The following is a 14,902-nucleotide window of genomic DNA, read 5'->3' as shown; positions in this document are numbered from 1 at the left end:
TGCAGTGAAGATGCCTCACATGCTGAGCTCTGCTGTTGGTCTTTTAATTAAATCATACTCAGCCTAATGCGGGGAACAGATGATGGCAGATGATGGGTCCCCCTTTAATCAGGTACTGTTGCACTTGGTCGGTAGCCCAGGAGAAAGGGCTGACGTTTGATATCCTTGTGTGGTTCCTTTCTTGTACACTGTGTGTGTGTGTGTGTGTGTGTGTGTGTGTGTGTGTGTGTGTGTGTGTGTGTGTGTGTGTGTGTGATGCTTACTATAGCAGGTGGGCCCCTATTTACTACTCAAGGACACCTCAGTGAATCACCGTAGAAACTGTTCCTGTGAAGACTGTTGTTAGGAAATTACTGTTTTGTCATTGTTTCCTTTTGTTGTCCTGACACTTTTTTTTTAGATCTGCTGGAGAAGTCACGTGTGGTGAAACAGCCGAGAGGAGAGAGGAATTTCCACGTCTTTTATCAGCTCCTGTCTGGAGCCTCAGATGACACACTCAGTAAGTCGTTAAAAAAGCTGGAATGCTTTACATGGAAGCATCAATGTAGTTTTTCTTTTTAATTAATATTGTGGATAGTCGGGGGGGGAGGGACTTGAAGATTAAAGTGCTTCTGGATCTGGGAGAAGTGGCAGTTTCAAATACTGAAAACTTGAAATCCACCCTCCAACCACAAACTGGGGTTGTCATATATTCAGCCGGATTGCCTGGAATAACTTTTGGTCTCAGATTATGCACACGTCTGCTCACAGGAAGTAATGAATCAAACTTTACAGTAGCAAGCCGAGCAGTCCCGTCCAGAGGAAAAGACCCCTCGCCACTGTTGGATCTCCTTGACACATTGTTTGGATTTAGGTGTCACACACCAGACTGGGACGGTTAGCGCGAGCATGGAGTTTGTGTTTCCTTATTTGAATTTCCTATTTTCGGTTTCCTCTTCGTAGCTGTCATCTGGAAACGCCAGCATGCCATTCCTTAGGTAAAAGTCTTCCGTGAATATTTCCCAGCAGAATATGCAGCTGCACCGAACACATGGCTGATGCATTAATGACCCAATCTTCCTGCCTAAGTGTACAGTACAGAGAACAAAGACTAGAAACCTGTTCCCTCTATTTGCTTTTGCTGTGGACAGAGGGCATTGTTTAATGTCCGGAACACAGGAGAACAACATCACGGCCATTGACTCTACAGCTCTCACACACACACACACACACACACACACACACACACACACACACGGCCTGATTCAGCTGTAGTTAATGCAGCCACTAATGAAATCTGACACATGTACCCACCAGAGGAATAGATTTCTTTGCTGCTAGATAGGGGGGCCTTTTAAGAGGGCCTTTTGATCTTCCAGAATAATATTCACAGCAGTAACTCTAAGAGCATACACTGTATAGAAATGGTGTTGGGAGTGACAATGGCCTGAGGGTTGGATAAAATTGTATTAAGGGCATGGGTGTCATATTTGAACCTTTGCACCTTCAAGTGATTTTTTTTTTTTTTTCTATGCGGACCTTGCAAAATGCAGCCTTTTTTTATTTTATTTTATTTTTTTATTTAGTTGTGTAAATTTACATTTAATGTAAATAAGACTTCAATTGCCTTTAGCCTTCCAGCTTTACACACATGTAGTTTAAATTGCAGCCATGTGTTTCGTGTGTGTCGCAGAGAAGCTGAAGCTGGATCGGGACTTCAGCAAGTACAACTACCTGAGCCTGGACTCTGCCGTGGTCAATGGGCTGGATGATGCGGCCAACTTCAGGACAGTCAGAGTGAGTATACACATTATTTGTCTGAATGGTATTACACTGTGTAATAATGTAGACATAATCACAGTTTCTTTTTAAGAATAACTTCAAATAGCTGCTCGGGACTGGTAGAAAGTCTCAGTTTTCTAAAATTATAGAAGGAAAAAATCCTTGCTTATATTTAACTTAACTAGAAAAACGGGTACACACACTCATCACAGCACTGTGCGCTCAGCACCGACTTTCCTTTTGCATCGTGACGAGAAAATCTAAACACTGTACAGAGGTTAGAGGCAGTCGGATTTCTCCTTATCTCCTGGACTGACTAACTAACTAACAGAGCGTAGATTATAAAAGTGTCGGTAGATTATAAAAGTGAAAAATCTTCGTCATTGTGAAAACGCTCCACACCAGACTCCCTCCCACGTGTTGCAAAACCAGGTGAACTTTGAACTGGACCTAAACTTGAACGTGAACTAGAACCTGAACTCCTAGTTTTTCATTGATTGAACTGGGAATTCCATGTGCAGCATTTAACAACATGTCAACAGTGGTTCAACTTGTAACAAACACGGTGGCAGCAGGAAAATAACCCCCAGGAGACCAGGCAGCTGCTTCCTTTATTTTTTTTTTTTATTTATTTTTTTTTTTCAAATACGCTTGTGCAAAATGCACGCACGATCTTGTCCGCATGTACGACGCCACTACTCCTTATCCTTGCTGACGGTGGCACAGAGGATGTTGTGTCTATAAGACACTTTTTCTACTACGCTCCATTGTGATCGGTCCTGCTCCAGCATGCTCCACTCGGCTACTGTGTGAGCCCCTGCAGTCTGTCCTGCCACTACTTTACTTGTTTCCTTGTTGCCTTTCACATCCTGCTTCTCATCACCTCTCACATGGAGTTTTCACAGTATTCCCCATACAGCTGTGTTTCACTGCCGGAAACGCATGAGGACATTCCCACTAAACAATGAGTCCCTCCACATGCACACACACACACACACACACACACACACACACACACACACTCTAACATTTAGAAATGTGACTTAACTATGGGGTTTAGTTTCAACTAATATGAAAAGACTTCAGTGCCTCTTAAAACTAAAAACATAAAGCCGTGGGATTTTGTTACACAATAATCTAAAGCTCTTCATTAACTGGCTGTTTTGTTCGCTTGGTAAAGGAAGTGGTTTCATATTTAGCACTTGTATGATGGACTGGGATTCAGTTCAGACATTTGAATAGTCAATTGGGGAATTTGCAGTTTTTCATGGGTAGATTGAGTCGATAAGTTTGTTTGTTTTTTTTCCCTGGATTTATGCGTGTCTCCTCTTTTCTTGGCACGCATGGATTTTGTAAATCAATGTAAATAAATGCACTCTGGAGCCCCTCAAAATAGAGACCTCAGTCTGAATTAGAGGTTAGAAAGACATGGGGATCTGGTTGACACAGCAGACCTGGTGTTTTGCACAGCTGTAGTCACTGTGACATTACAGTACATTTATAGCTTAGTTCCCTTTTTGCAACCCCTTTGTCCATGTTTCTTATTAAGGTTCAACAACCTCAGCTGATCTGTGACTCATTCCTTTTTGTGCCCCCCCCCCCCCTCCAGAATGCCATGCAGATCGTGGGCTTCATGGAGGACGAGGTGCAGTCGGTGCTGGAGCTGGTGGCAGCCGTGCTAAAGCTCGGCGACATTGAGTTCAAGCCAGAGTCGCGCTGCAACGGCACTGACGAGAGCCGCATCAAAGACAAAAACGGTGAGTTTGACAGACGACAAACGGCAAGCAAAGAGTCTCTCCTTCATGAAAACATCACATCAGCTTCATTCATTTTGATAAATTGACAGCACAATGTGGTCGTGAACAACTGAGCTGGGTGTTTATTCATGGTCAGATAAGTATCAGACAAGCTGAGGAATTGTATTGATTTGTTCATTTTATTTTTATTTATTGGGAATATTTTTTTTATATAATATTCTTTTGACCCACATGCCCTACTGGCCTGATGTTGAGCCACTGCCCCCTATTGGCTGCTTTGAGCTCTCCTGCAGCCGTCTTTACCTAATACATACTGTATTTGAGTTTTATGATTTGCGTGACAGGGGCTTTCTGTGTCATCACTCCCACAGCGTTCTCTTCAGGCAAACATTACATTTACATATTTCCCTCCATGACAGTGGCATGATTCATCTTAGTGCCACTTTTGCTGAGACAATGCATCTCTTTTTTTTTCTCTCTGTGTGAGTCACTGGCTTGTTGCGATCATATTGCACGCATCTGTATGCTCCCATTTTCAGTTACTTTAAAGCAATCTTCCATCTCCACCAGTGTAATAACTATCGTCAGAGCTATATTTATGTAGTCCATAGATAGCACACGGGGTATCTAATGTTTTGCTTAAACTAACAAACTAAAAAAGATCCTATTCCTAATTACGTTAATTAAAATGTATTAATTTATTAAAGATTAAAGATGAGGAAAAATTGATAGGTTGATGTTAATAAGTATTTAGCATATAATCACCCGAAGTTTCTGGTGAGTATATGCAATAAAGTAGCTGTAAAGCATCACAGTGGCCACCCCCAACAAATGTTTCACTAGAAAGAGGGAGCGTGGAACACACTCGTGGTGATCTCAATTTTCAAAAAACAAAACGAGTCGACATCCATTTGATCTACCAGCTTTATGTTCAGCTGCAACATAATATATAGAATGAGAAAAATGGTCACAAGGCCATACTTATTATTTCCTCTTTTTTTTTTCCTTTTGCAGATTTGAAGGAGATGTGTGAGCTGCTGGGGATCGAACAGTCAGTGCTGGAAAGAGCGTTCAGCTACCGCACAGTGGAGGCAAGGCTGGAGAAAGTGTCCACCACCCTGAACGTGGCCCAGGTCAGAGGGATGGTTACAAATCTGTCTTGCACCAGTTATGCCAATGCGTATCTGCCCTACTTGTATTGACATTAACACACACACACACACACACACACACACACACACACACACACACACACACCGACTTACAGGGCTTAAACAGGCCATGTCTTCCCCCTGACTTGCTCCTCTGGCTGCCGACTCTCATCCATGTCAATGCTACATGAAAACCTCTCCATTATAGATAAGCCGTATTCCTTCTAGGTCATATTTGAGAGGTTAGTGAGTTCACTCAGACTGCTCTTATGACGTGAATGCTGTGTCCAAAAGCAGAAGAGGAAGAGTTCCAAGATTTTTCAGAGACCCCTATCTCAGAATAATGTTGCCGCTCATTTTTACCTGTTTCTTTATGAGATATAGTGAAATTGAAATCATGCTTTTTTCACCACCAGTAATGTGTGTCTATTTACAGGCCTACTATGCCCGAGACGCCCTTGCCAAAAATCTCTACAGTCGTCTGTTTAGCTGGCTAGTTACCAGGATCAACGAAAGCATTAAAGTAAGTATAGAATATTTTTATATATATGTATATATGTTTGCATGTATGTATGTACAGTGGCACTCATAAGTTTATGAACCCATGCTAAAGTTGACTAAAAAGAGGAATAAAAAAAAAATCATCTTTTGGAAATTGATCTTAATGCCTTAATTAAAAAAATGAGGAAAAAGCCAACCTTTTAAGGACACCAATTGTCTTTGTGAATGAATAATGTATCGTAATTAAATAAATGTTCTTCCTTAAAATACAGGGGGCATAAGTAAGTACACCCCTATGTTAAATTTCCATAGAGGCAGGCAGATTTTTATTTTTAAAGTCCAGTTATTTCATGGATCCAGGATACTATGCATCCTGATAAAGTTCCCTTGGCCTTTGGAATTAAAATAGCCCCACATCATCACATCCCCTTCACCATACCTAGAGATTGGCATGGGGTACTTACCATAAAACCATCTCTCAATGCAAATCAAACCAGCTATTAGGTTAACTGAAATAAAACCATGCCAATCTCTAGGTATGTATGTATGTATGTATTTTGCTTCTTTCAGTTCTTGTAATTGATTATTCAATTTTTATTTAGCAATATTTTTCATGCTAAGTTAAACTCTTCATAGTGTATTTCTAATAATGTCAATATTGTCTCCCTGCAGGCACAAACTAAAGCTCGCCACAAGGTCATGGGTGTGCTTGACATCTATGGCTTTGAGATCTTCGAGGTAAGACAAAAGGCAGATCAGAGCCGCTCTCCTTATTCTAAGCCACAGAGACAGGATCTGACCACTCAAACAATTTTATTCCATTTAAAATGATTCAGCCCCAGGCTGCTTGCATGTGTGGTTTGGTACCTGTGAGAGAGTCTTATCAACAGGAAGTGAGGGCTGATAAAACCACGTTCAGATCCGATTAGTTCAGCTTTATTGCTCCCAGGGGTGAAATAGTTTTTTTTTTTGATTTTGTGGCAGGGGAATTCAACATTAAAGTCAGCATTTCACCGTAGACAAATGGCAACGTAAAGAACTGCTCAAAACACCAAAGGAAACGCACAACACATCATATACATGTTACACTGACTGGCAAAGACATGACACAGTAAACAGTATGTCTTTGATACCTCAGCTACGTTGCACAGTACAGCAATAGGTATGGGCTGTATGTTCCATTATGTTAATTAAATACTGTAGGGACCGGCCATTTGGGCATCAAGGTGCATGCAAGTATGTGCATGCAAACACATGCATGGCAGAGTTTGAGTGCACAGCATAGCCTAAATGAGAGATTTAAAAAAACTGTCCTTGTCCTGTTGCTTGATGCCTTCAATCCCCTTCCCCCCAATATGTTCATGTCTTTATTTTATATCCCTGCTTGTTCACCGCATTCACTCTCAAGTCCTTCCTCTCCTCTCACTGTTGTGTTGTGTCTGGGTCACCAGGATGGAGTAAGTAACACCTGCACCGGCCTGTGTGCTGTGCCAGTGTGCATGCTGCGATCTGAACTCTAAACCACTTAATTCAGCTCCTCCATTAAAGACAATTTCAGGGCTCCTGGTGTGCAGCATACAGCCACACGGCTGAAACGATGCAAAGGAAGCCTTTGCAACGATTTAGCAAAAAAATAATAGCAATGCCATTAAGGGCCAGTCCTCCCTGTAAGTATGGCAAGCCACTGTACTTCCCCTCCCCCTGGATATGTTGTTGATTAAAACATGTAACACATAATACTAAATTCAAGGACTTTCCCCTGCCTTGGGGCAACACCTCTGAGAAATGGGACCATTAACTTCAAACATAGTTTTAAGATGGTGGCTTCCTCAATCTTAACAGCTCAGTTGCAGCTGAAATATTTTAGGGTTACCACACAAGTCTGTCATATTTCAGGCTGCTGTCTGCTGCCACTTGGGTATAGACAAGCTATGACGTGTGTGTGTGTGTGTGTGTGTGTGTGTGTGTGTGTGTGTGTGTGTGTTTACTAGGAGTGAAGACAACCTTTTGGTTTCTCGGTAAAAGGAAATGAAGCCTTAACATTAATAACCGATCTCCTTGAGGCTATGTGTTCTGTTTCCTGGTCACTGAGAAACCTTGCTGTGTCCTTCACTCTGAGCTCTTAAGACTAAACACGCTGCTCTCTAACCACTGTTGTGTCCTTTCTTAGCAAATGAATGTTAACCTAACCCGGCACACAATAGGGCCATCCGCCAATAAGCATGACTCACCACTCAATGGTCATAATTGACAACCGTAATAATTGAGAAATGCGGGGAGTAAAAATGTACGTGGCTCTTAAATCGTTAACAGTCCGTCAATGTTTAACGAAGTTTGTGACAACTTACAGAAACTTGTTCTGATAAGGGTTTATTATCATGGCTTGCATCAGCAAAATGTACTGGTATTAGTTGTTCACTGTCCAGATTGATTATGCGTTTGTCCAGGGATGGTTGTTAAAGTGACGAGGTAGAAGGAGTAGGCTGCAGGTCATAGTTTGTTCAGGCTGATTATTGCCAGTATTATATCAGATGTACTGCTTTTTAAAATGTAGAGTCTGCCTCCACAGTAAAAAAAAAAAAAAAAAAATGTTGCAGGCAGTTGAGATGAGGGGAGGTTTTTCTCTTAACTGGATGTAACTTCAGACACTTTGCTAGACTAATGCATGGCTAAGTGAGTTTGCCCATTTTGGAAATGTGATTGCATCATTGTGGATGTAGTCCTCAGATCAAATTCACAAAATCTTATCTTTATACTAAATCTAAATTCCAGGAACCTTCTCTGAACTTTCTCTCAAGAAAAATGTGTCTAAACATACTGTAAGCCCTCCTCATCAGTTTGCGTTGGTACGGCCGTCCTCTTTAATAAAAACACTGCAGGAAATTGATGGAAACAGCAAAAGTGGGCAAAGTAGTGGCCGTGCCTATGAATGTTTGCAGGGAAGAAAGAATGCAGTCGGAGCTTTGGGAAATGGAAAAAATAATGCAGGACTAGTGGTTTGTGAAGAACAGCCGAAACAACAAGAACCAAGCTCCGAAATTTTCTTTAAGTTCTGTAAATTGAACAGATTTAACAGATATGGAAAAGTTCTGCTTTCTCCTTTTTTTCTTTTTTTTTTTTTTGTAGTAAAAAACAAAGCCTCGAGTTAACAGGCGCCATCATAATTGCACATGTTGACAATGGCTGGAACTAACAGGTTTTTCCTCCCGCTGCTGCTGCCACAGGACAACAGCTTTGAGCAGTTCATCATCAACTACTGCAACGAGAAGCTGCAGCAGATCTTCATCGAGCTGACCCTGCGTGAGGAGCAGGAGGAGTACGTCAGAGAGGTAAGCTTGTATACTCAGCGTTCACACACGCAACACACACACACATTCCATGTACTCCTGAGTGGACTGGTAGTGGACAATTGGATAAATTACCCATGGAGCCTATCCTGTAGCCCTGGAAACACTCTCTCACCTGCAACTGTACGTCTACATCATTATACACGTCGGCACTCAAGTTGTTGTGTTGACAATCCCTCATTGCACAGCCCCCCTCATTGCAGCGTGATCCCAACCCGGTCCTGTCACTCATCTGTTTAACCTTGAAAATCAGCATTCTTGCCCTTCTATCCCGTTCTCTGTCGTCCATCACACTCTTGGGTTTATTCTCTCCCCGTCTCCCCACGGAAGTGATCCCTCACTCCAGCGAGAGTAAACACTCCCCGTCGTGGGCCTTTTACGCTCTGTTTGTTTTCAGAGCCCTATGTATGCTAAGTGCTGCAGTGGTGACCCCCACACCCCTTCCCCACTAACACACCACCACCAATGATATTCCACTCCTGGCCTCAATCCAGTATACTGCATGGGAAAATACCAAAGCGCTGGAGGAAGGAGGGAGGACCACCAATCAGATTTGACCAGTCACCCGTCACTTAAGCCACACTTATTTTTGCCCCCCCCCCCGCCCCCTGTCCCTCGAAATATCTGTCACATTGCTTACATCAACCTTAGCTACGTTCCCAACCCCATTAGCAGCTTTGAATGAGATGTCGCCGCGGTGGGTTTTTCAAGGGAAAGTGGCCTTTTTTTTAGAGGGTAAGATGGAGAATGTTTTCCCTTAACACTCAGAAAACAAACAGAAAGCCTCTTCGCTCTGTCCTAACTCAGATGATGGGAAGAGCTAGAGCAGGAGAGAAGGCCTAGTGAACATAACCCAGCAAGGACAAATATGGCTATGAAGATGGATGTAGCAAGATTTGGACTGATTTAATAATGAAAACAGCACTGAAGTTTGTGATGAAAGAATGCTTAAATAAGGAATGATAACTGTAACTCTAATGGGGCCTCGCCAACTTAGTATTGCCAGGACATTTGTTCTCATTAGGCCCAACTTCCCCACGTAAATGCTAAGTGCTAGTGATATAAATGTGTCTAGACTGAGTATAACCTCAGTTTATAATGACGTAAAACCTATGAGGTTTGAGATTAGAGCTAGAGACACATTAAAGAATCATACATTATACTGTGGACAAAACAGTGTTGTTGTTTTTTCTCCTACCCTTCCCTGTTGGAATAACTGTCCAGCACTGATTCGTCTTTAGAATCTGACATGTCAGTCCAATGTGAAGAATTTTTTTTTTTCTTCCCTGTGTCCAGCATTGACACATTTCCTGAACAATATGAACAGAAATAGAAACACAAGAGATGCTTTGTCTCTGTTTTCAATCACAAGAGTTACTGTTGCCTGGAGGAGATTATGTCGGTGTACAACAAAGAAAGGATGTCCCAAATGGAGAGGAGACAGAGTATACGCATGAAAATTAGCTGCTGCTGAACAACTCTGGTTGTGACTGCCATCCATTGTGGCTACTAGGCCTCAGCTAGCTGTGTTTACACGTTTTCACAAACGGTCGTGGTTTGATAAAATTGGAAAGCAGGCACACTGTGTCTTTGTGTGCTTGGTTGTTGCTGCATCCAGTACCGTCAGTTCTGTCTGATTAACTTTGCTGCATCTCAGAATCCGAGTCAGAAGGGGTTTTATTGCCAAGTGAGTAGCGCTTACGAGGAATTTGCCTTGGCTGTCAGTGCATACAGAAACATATTAAACATTAATATGAAATAAACAAACAACAAATACAGAAACCAATAACACATCTCCAGATCTCTACAGTGAAAAGTTAAGTACTTGTTGAGGGCTGTTTGACTCTGAGAGCAGCAGTGATTAGGTGACTGCCCTTTAGCTACTTGACTAGGGGCTCAGTGTTGTGTCGAAACACAGGCAGGTTCATGAACCTCTCAATTCTTGAGAGCCTTGCTGGTGTGGAAAATATGTCTTGTTAGCTCAAGATAGAAAAAACTCATTGTCCCCTTTGACCATAATTTCTTTTGTTACAGGGCATCGAGTGGACCAACATTGAATATTTCAACAACGCTATTATCTGCGACCTCATTGAGAATGTAAGTCCCCCAGTTATCAGAGACCACACAAACCAGTGAAGCATGAAGCCACATTCACATCCAACTGCTCTTGTAGCACTTTTCACAAGCGTTTTTGCACTAAAGACCAGTAACAAGGAATAATAGGTAACACTTTACTTGAAGGTATCTACATAAGAGTGACATGACACAGTCATGACACATGAACCCTAACCCTAACTCTAACCAATACTTGTCATGACAAAAACCGAATGACACTAAAAGAAGCGTTACGTCATAAACGTTTATGACTTGTTTATAATGTTTATGACACGTTTGTGACAGTGTCATGTCACTCTTATGTCGATACCCTCAGGTAAAGTGTAACCAAATAATATTCAATATGACGCACAAGTATTGAACACAACCCGTGTGATGTCTACCCACCTTGCTTCGTGCAGCACCAAAATGGCATCTTGGCCATGCTGGACGAGGAGTGCCTGAGGCCGGGCACCGTCACAGACGAGACCTTCCTGGACAAACTGAACACCATCTGCGCTGAACACCAGCACTTTGAGAGCCGCCTCAGCAAGAACTCAAAGTTCCTCACCGACCACAGCCTGCCACACAATTGCTTCCGCATCCAGCACTACGCCGGCAAGGTACTGGGCATTGGTCTATGTACACAACAACAAGGAATAAGTAGTAGCGGAGCGCTGTAAAGGGAATGCAAAAAAACACTGACCAGGTATAGATGGTACTGTAAAATTGTGAATTTATGCATCTGGTCAGACAATTAAATTCTTGACCTGCACTCGGTAGTATTAAAAACTGAAATAAACTAGCAAGATGAGTTTTTGTTCAGGTGTGCTTCTTTGCATGATGAGAAGAAAACATTGTAACAAGTGTAATTATAGCTTTTTTCATCTTTTTTCCCCCCCCCCATCAAGGTGCTGTACCGGGCCGAGGGCTTTGTAGACAAGAACAACGACCTGTTGTACCGGGACCTGTCGCAGGCCATGTACAAGGCCAACCACAGCCTCATCAAACAGCTGTTCCCTGAGGGCAACCCCGCCAAAGTCAACCTGAAGAGACCACCGACTGCTGGGTTCCAGTTCAGAGCATCAGTGGGGACGCTGATGAAGAACCTGCAGACTAAGAACCCAAACTACATCCGGTAAAGTCCTGTCATTCATACGGAGACTATATCTGTGTGTGTGTGTTTGTGTGTTTGTGTGTGTGTGTGTGTATGTTAAATGAAATATCCACCCAACCCACAGTCATTCTAAAAATTGTTAGCAATATTAGTATGGTATCATTACAATACTGTGACCTAATAATAAGAGTCAACTATGTATCTCTAGAATCCATTCAGGTAAATGTTCTTCCATGGACGAGCAGTGTATCAGACTCTCTCTTTGCTTCCCAGGTGCATCAAGCCCAATGACAAGAAGGCCTCCCACATCTTCACCGACTCTCTGGTCTGCCATCAGGTGCGCTACCTGGGCCTGATGGAGAACGTCCGTGTGAGGAGAGCGGGCTACGCCTTCCGCCAGGCCTACGAGCCGTGCCTGGAACGCTACAAAATGCTCTGCAAGCGGACCTGGCCCCATTGGAGAGGACCTGCCAGGTAATGGTGGTGTTTATTCTGATGCAGTGACTAATTGTGGGGTAGAGGGGGAGGGGGAGGAGGGGGGGGAGCAGAGAAAGGGGGGCTTGTCCCTAGGTCTTTTGTGAGAAAATGTGAGAAACGCTTGTAGGTGTCTTTAACTAAGCCACTGAACCTGGGACTGCGCCCAGGGGAGTGACTGTGAACAGGACTAATAGACTGCAGTTGGAGTGGTCAGCTCCCAGGTGGGATTGTCAGGAGCTGTGTGAATGTGGAACAGGTTCTTGCTGGAAAAGGGATTAGATGGCTTTCCCTGGATAAATAAAGGTTTAAAAGGGCGGGGAAATAATCAGCTGAACGTGACAACAGTTTACCCAACACATACTGACATCTAGCTCTAAAGATATAAATCTTTTTAAAGTGCTCATATTATGCTTTTTGGCTTTTTCCCCTTTCCTTTATTGTGTTATATATCTTTGTGCACGTTATAGGTTTAAAAAGTGAAAAAGCCCAAAGTCCACCCCAAAGGGATTTACCATCTCCAACAGAAAACACTGTTCACCAACTGCTCCAAACAGCTCTATCATAGTCCAGCCTTTACTTCTGTGACGAGCGTGCGTCACTCTGTAACACACGTTATAATGCTCGCCTAGCTGCTAGCGTGGCACGCCCTCATACTCTGCTTCTGACAGGCTAGCAGTCCTTACCTAGGTACTGCGCATGTGCGACTCCCAACAAAAAAGTGAGATGTCTCACTCTGTAGCTAAAACAGAGAGCTCAACACACAGGGTGAAAAGAGGAGCTGCAGCAATGTGCAGTACAACAAAAATATGGTGTTTTTTGAAAATTAAACCACATAAACCTATTCTGGTACAGCCTCTAAATACAATTATGAACCTGAAAATGAGCATAATATGAGCACTTTAAATGATGATGTGTTTGCTAGTATCCAACTTAATTATTACATACAGTACACCCAAATACAGTTTCAGGTATTTGCTCACTCCACATGAAACTCCTCTCAGAAACTATCCGCAGTCTTGTCGCCTACTGGACCAGTTGTTTTCACTCCCCGTCGTCCCTGAACCACAGCATGTTGAGACATTTCAGCCTTATCTGTCTCTGTTCCATATCGGCCAGGCTTGCGTGATTCATCCTCTGTGCTGGTAAAAGCACTGATTCCTATCTGCTGTACCACACGTTGGTATCTCGTTGTTCAGCCATCCCTCAGTGCTTTGTGTGGTTTCATTTATTTCCTCCCTCCACAAGTTTCTCTGGATTTGTTTCGTTCTCCTCTTTAATCATTAGTTCTGTCTGTTTCTCAAACTCTACATCCTCAGTGCTGCTCTCTTCTGTTCTCTCTTGTGTCCAACATCTCCTCACTACTTCTACATGTTGGATGATCTTCTAGGATGTTGTGTTTGTGCTGTCATGTGTGTCCTTTTTGTGTCTTAGGACGCTTTGTTGATCTCATGTTTATGTTGATTTTATTTTATTTTATGTTGATTTTAGAATGGTTTTTCTGTTACATGTTTATGTTGTGAAGCAACAGATTGTAGCAAGTAATGTAATGTCCAAGACAAATTTCCCCTCTGGGACAATAAAGTGTGTTCTATTGTATTCTATGGCCCATCTGACCCTTTCTGGCTTCCCACAGGGAAGGAGTGGAGGTGCTGATGGCCGACCTACCGGTCCCAGCAGAAGAGTTCTCCTACGGACGCTCCAAGATCTTCATCAGGAACCCAAGAACGGTAGAAAACAGATAAAAGCAGCCCTGCTTCCCTTTTTTTAAATATGTTTTGCAGCCAGTTTTGGATCAAGCTGTGTTTGAATGTCTATATCCAGTGTGCTCAGCTGCCCCTGTTTTCTCACAGTAAGATGTTTGGGAAGCAGGGTGGGCTGCTCTTGGAGCCCCCCACTTCAGCAATTAGCATGCAACCACCAGAAGGAAAAAAAAAAAAAAAAAAACCCACATGGTTTCACTTAGCCACCCCATCTGACATGGGAAATGAGCGTCTTTACTCAGGCTCTTCAACTGCTCAAGCCTGCAGCGTTTGAATGGACTTTCTCCCCACCCAGTAAAAAGACCAACAAAGCTTGGAATAACATGATCTCATAGTGGGAGAATTTTTCTTCTTCTATAATTGCTTTTTTTCTATCTGATCAACTTATCTGCCTTGTATATCTGCTGCTGCGAAATCACTACATAGAGTCTAGTTGAGTGGATTTGAATCCACCTTTCCAGACATTATTGCTTTTGGCTGATAATCCAATGCAGCCACGCCTCCTATTTTAATTAGATTTATTTTATTGTTTAATTATCGTGGGGCAATACCTATAACATTATCACAGCAAGGTGTTTTAGGACGTCTGTTTGGGATTTAAGTTCAGTGGATAAAGAAGTGTACACCTTTTACTGACCGGGAGGATTGACCAAAATTTGTTCTGTACATTGGGACTCTACAGTTCTGCTGAGCTACTCCTCTTGTCGTGGTCCGGCCATTATTTCCCTGTGCAATGTGTTTAGACGCCGCGCCAAATAAGTTTAAAAAAAAAAGAAGCAAAATTTATAAAATTGTCAAAATTCAGTAGATTGTATTTCTGTATAATTTTGCAGTGCTGCATTTTATTGGTTTTTGATCTAAAATGTTTAGAGCCTGTTTATAAAGTAATGACAGAGGTCTGACGCTGATTGCTCTCACCGTTTGGAGAGATCTGGAG

The 14,902-nt window shown here is 42.6% G+C and overlaps 1 protein-coding gene across 13 annotated transcripts in view; it reads left to right on the top strand.

Annotated features, from left to right (window-relative positions):
* Window positions 1–14,902, top strand: part of myo1b (myosin IB) — a 69,518-nt gene that overhangs the window by 43,607 nt on the left and 11,009 nt on the right. For 8 of the 13 annotated variants that reach the window (XM_036004071.1, XM_036004070.1, XM_036004072.1 and 5 more), the window contains exons 8-20: window positions 401–499; window positions 1,673–1,776; window positions 3,371–3,518; window positions 4,533–4,651; window positions 5,106–5,192; window positions 5,843–5,908; window positions 6,622–6,627; window positions 8,395–8,499; window positions 10,552–10,614; window positions 11,034–11,234; window positions 11,523–11,749; window positions 12,002–12,202; window positions 13,839–13,932. In XM_036004071.1, coding sequence (XP_035859964.1) covers window positions 401–499; window positions 1,673–1,776; window positions 3,371–3,518; window positions 4,533–4,651; window positions 5,106–5,192; window positions 5,843–5,908; window positions 6,622–6,627; window positions 8,395–8,499; window positions 10,552–10,614; window positions 11,034–11,234; window positions 11,523–11,749; window positions 12,002–12,202; window positions 13,839–13,932 — 1,520 coding nt within the window. The remainder of the gene's footprint in view (window positions 1–400; window positions 500–1,672; window positions 1,777–3,370; window positions 3,519–4,532; window positions 4,652–5,105; window positions 5,193–5,842; window positions 5,909–6,621; window positions 6,628–8,394; window positions 8,500–10,551; window positions 10,615–11,033; window positions 11,235–11,522; window positions 11,750–12,001; window positions 12,203–13,838; window positions 13,933–14,902) is intronic. The other 5 variants (XM_036004069.1, XM_036004076.1, XM_031281805.2 and 2 more) reach the window with 1 other exon arrangement.

This window comes from Sander lucioperca, chromosome 8 (assembly GCF_008315115.2).
Source record: "Sander lucioperca isolate FBNREF2018 chromosome 8, SLUC_FBN_1.2, whole genome shotgun sequence".
Lineage (NCBI taxonomy): Eukaryota > Metazoa > Chordata > Actinopteri > Perciformes > Percidae > Sander > Sander lucioperca.
Note: the sequence above shows the minus strand (reverse complement) of the source record. Positions and strands in the feature narration are given on the sequence as shown.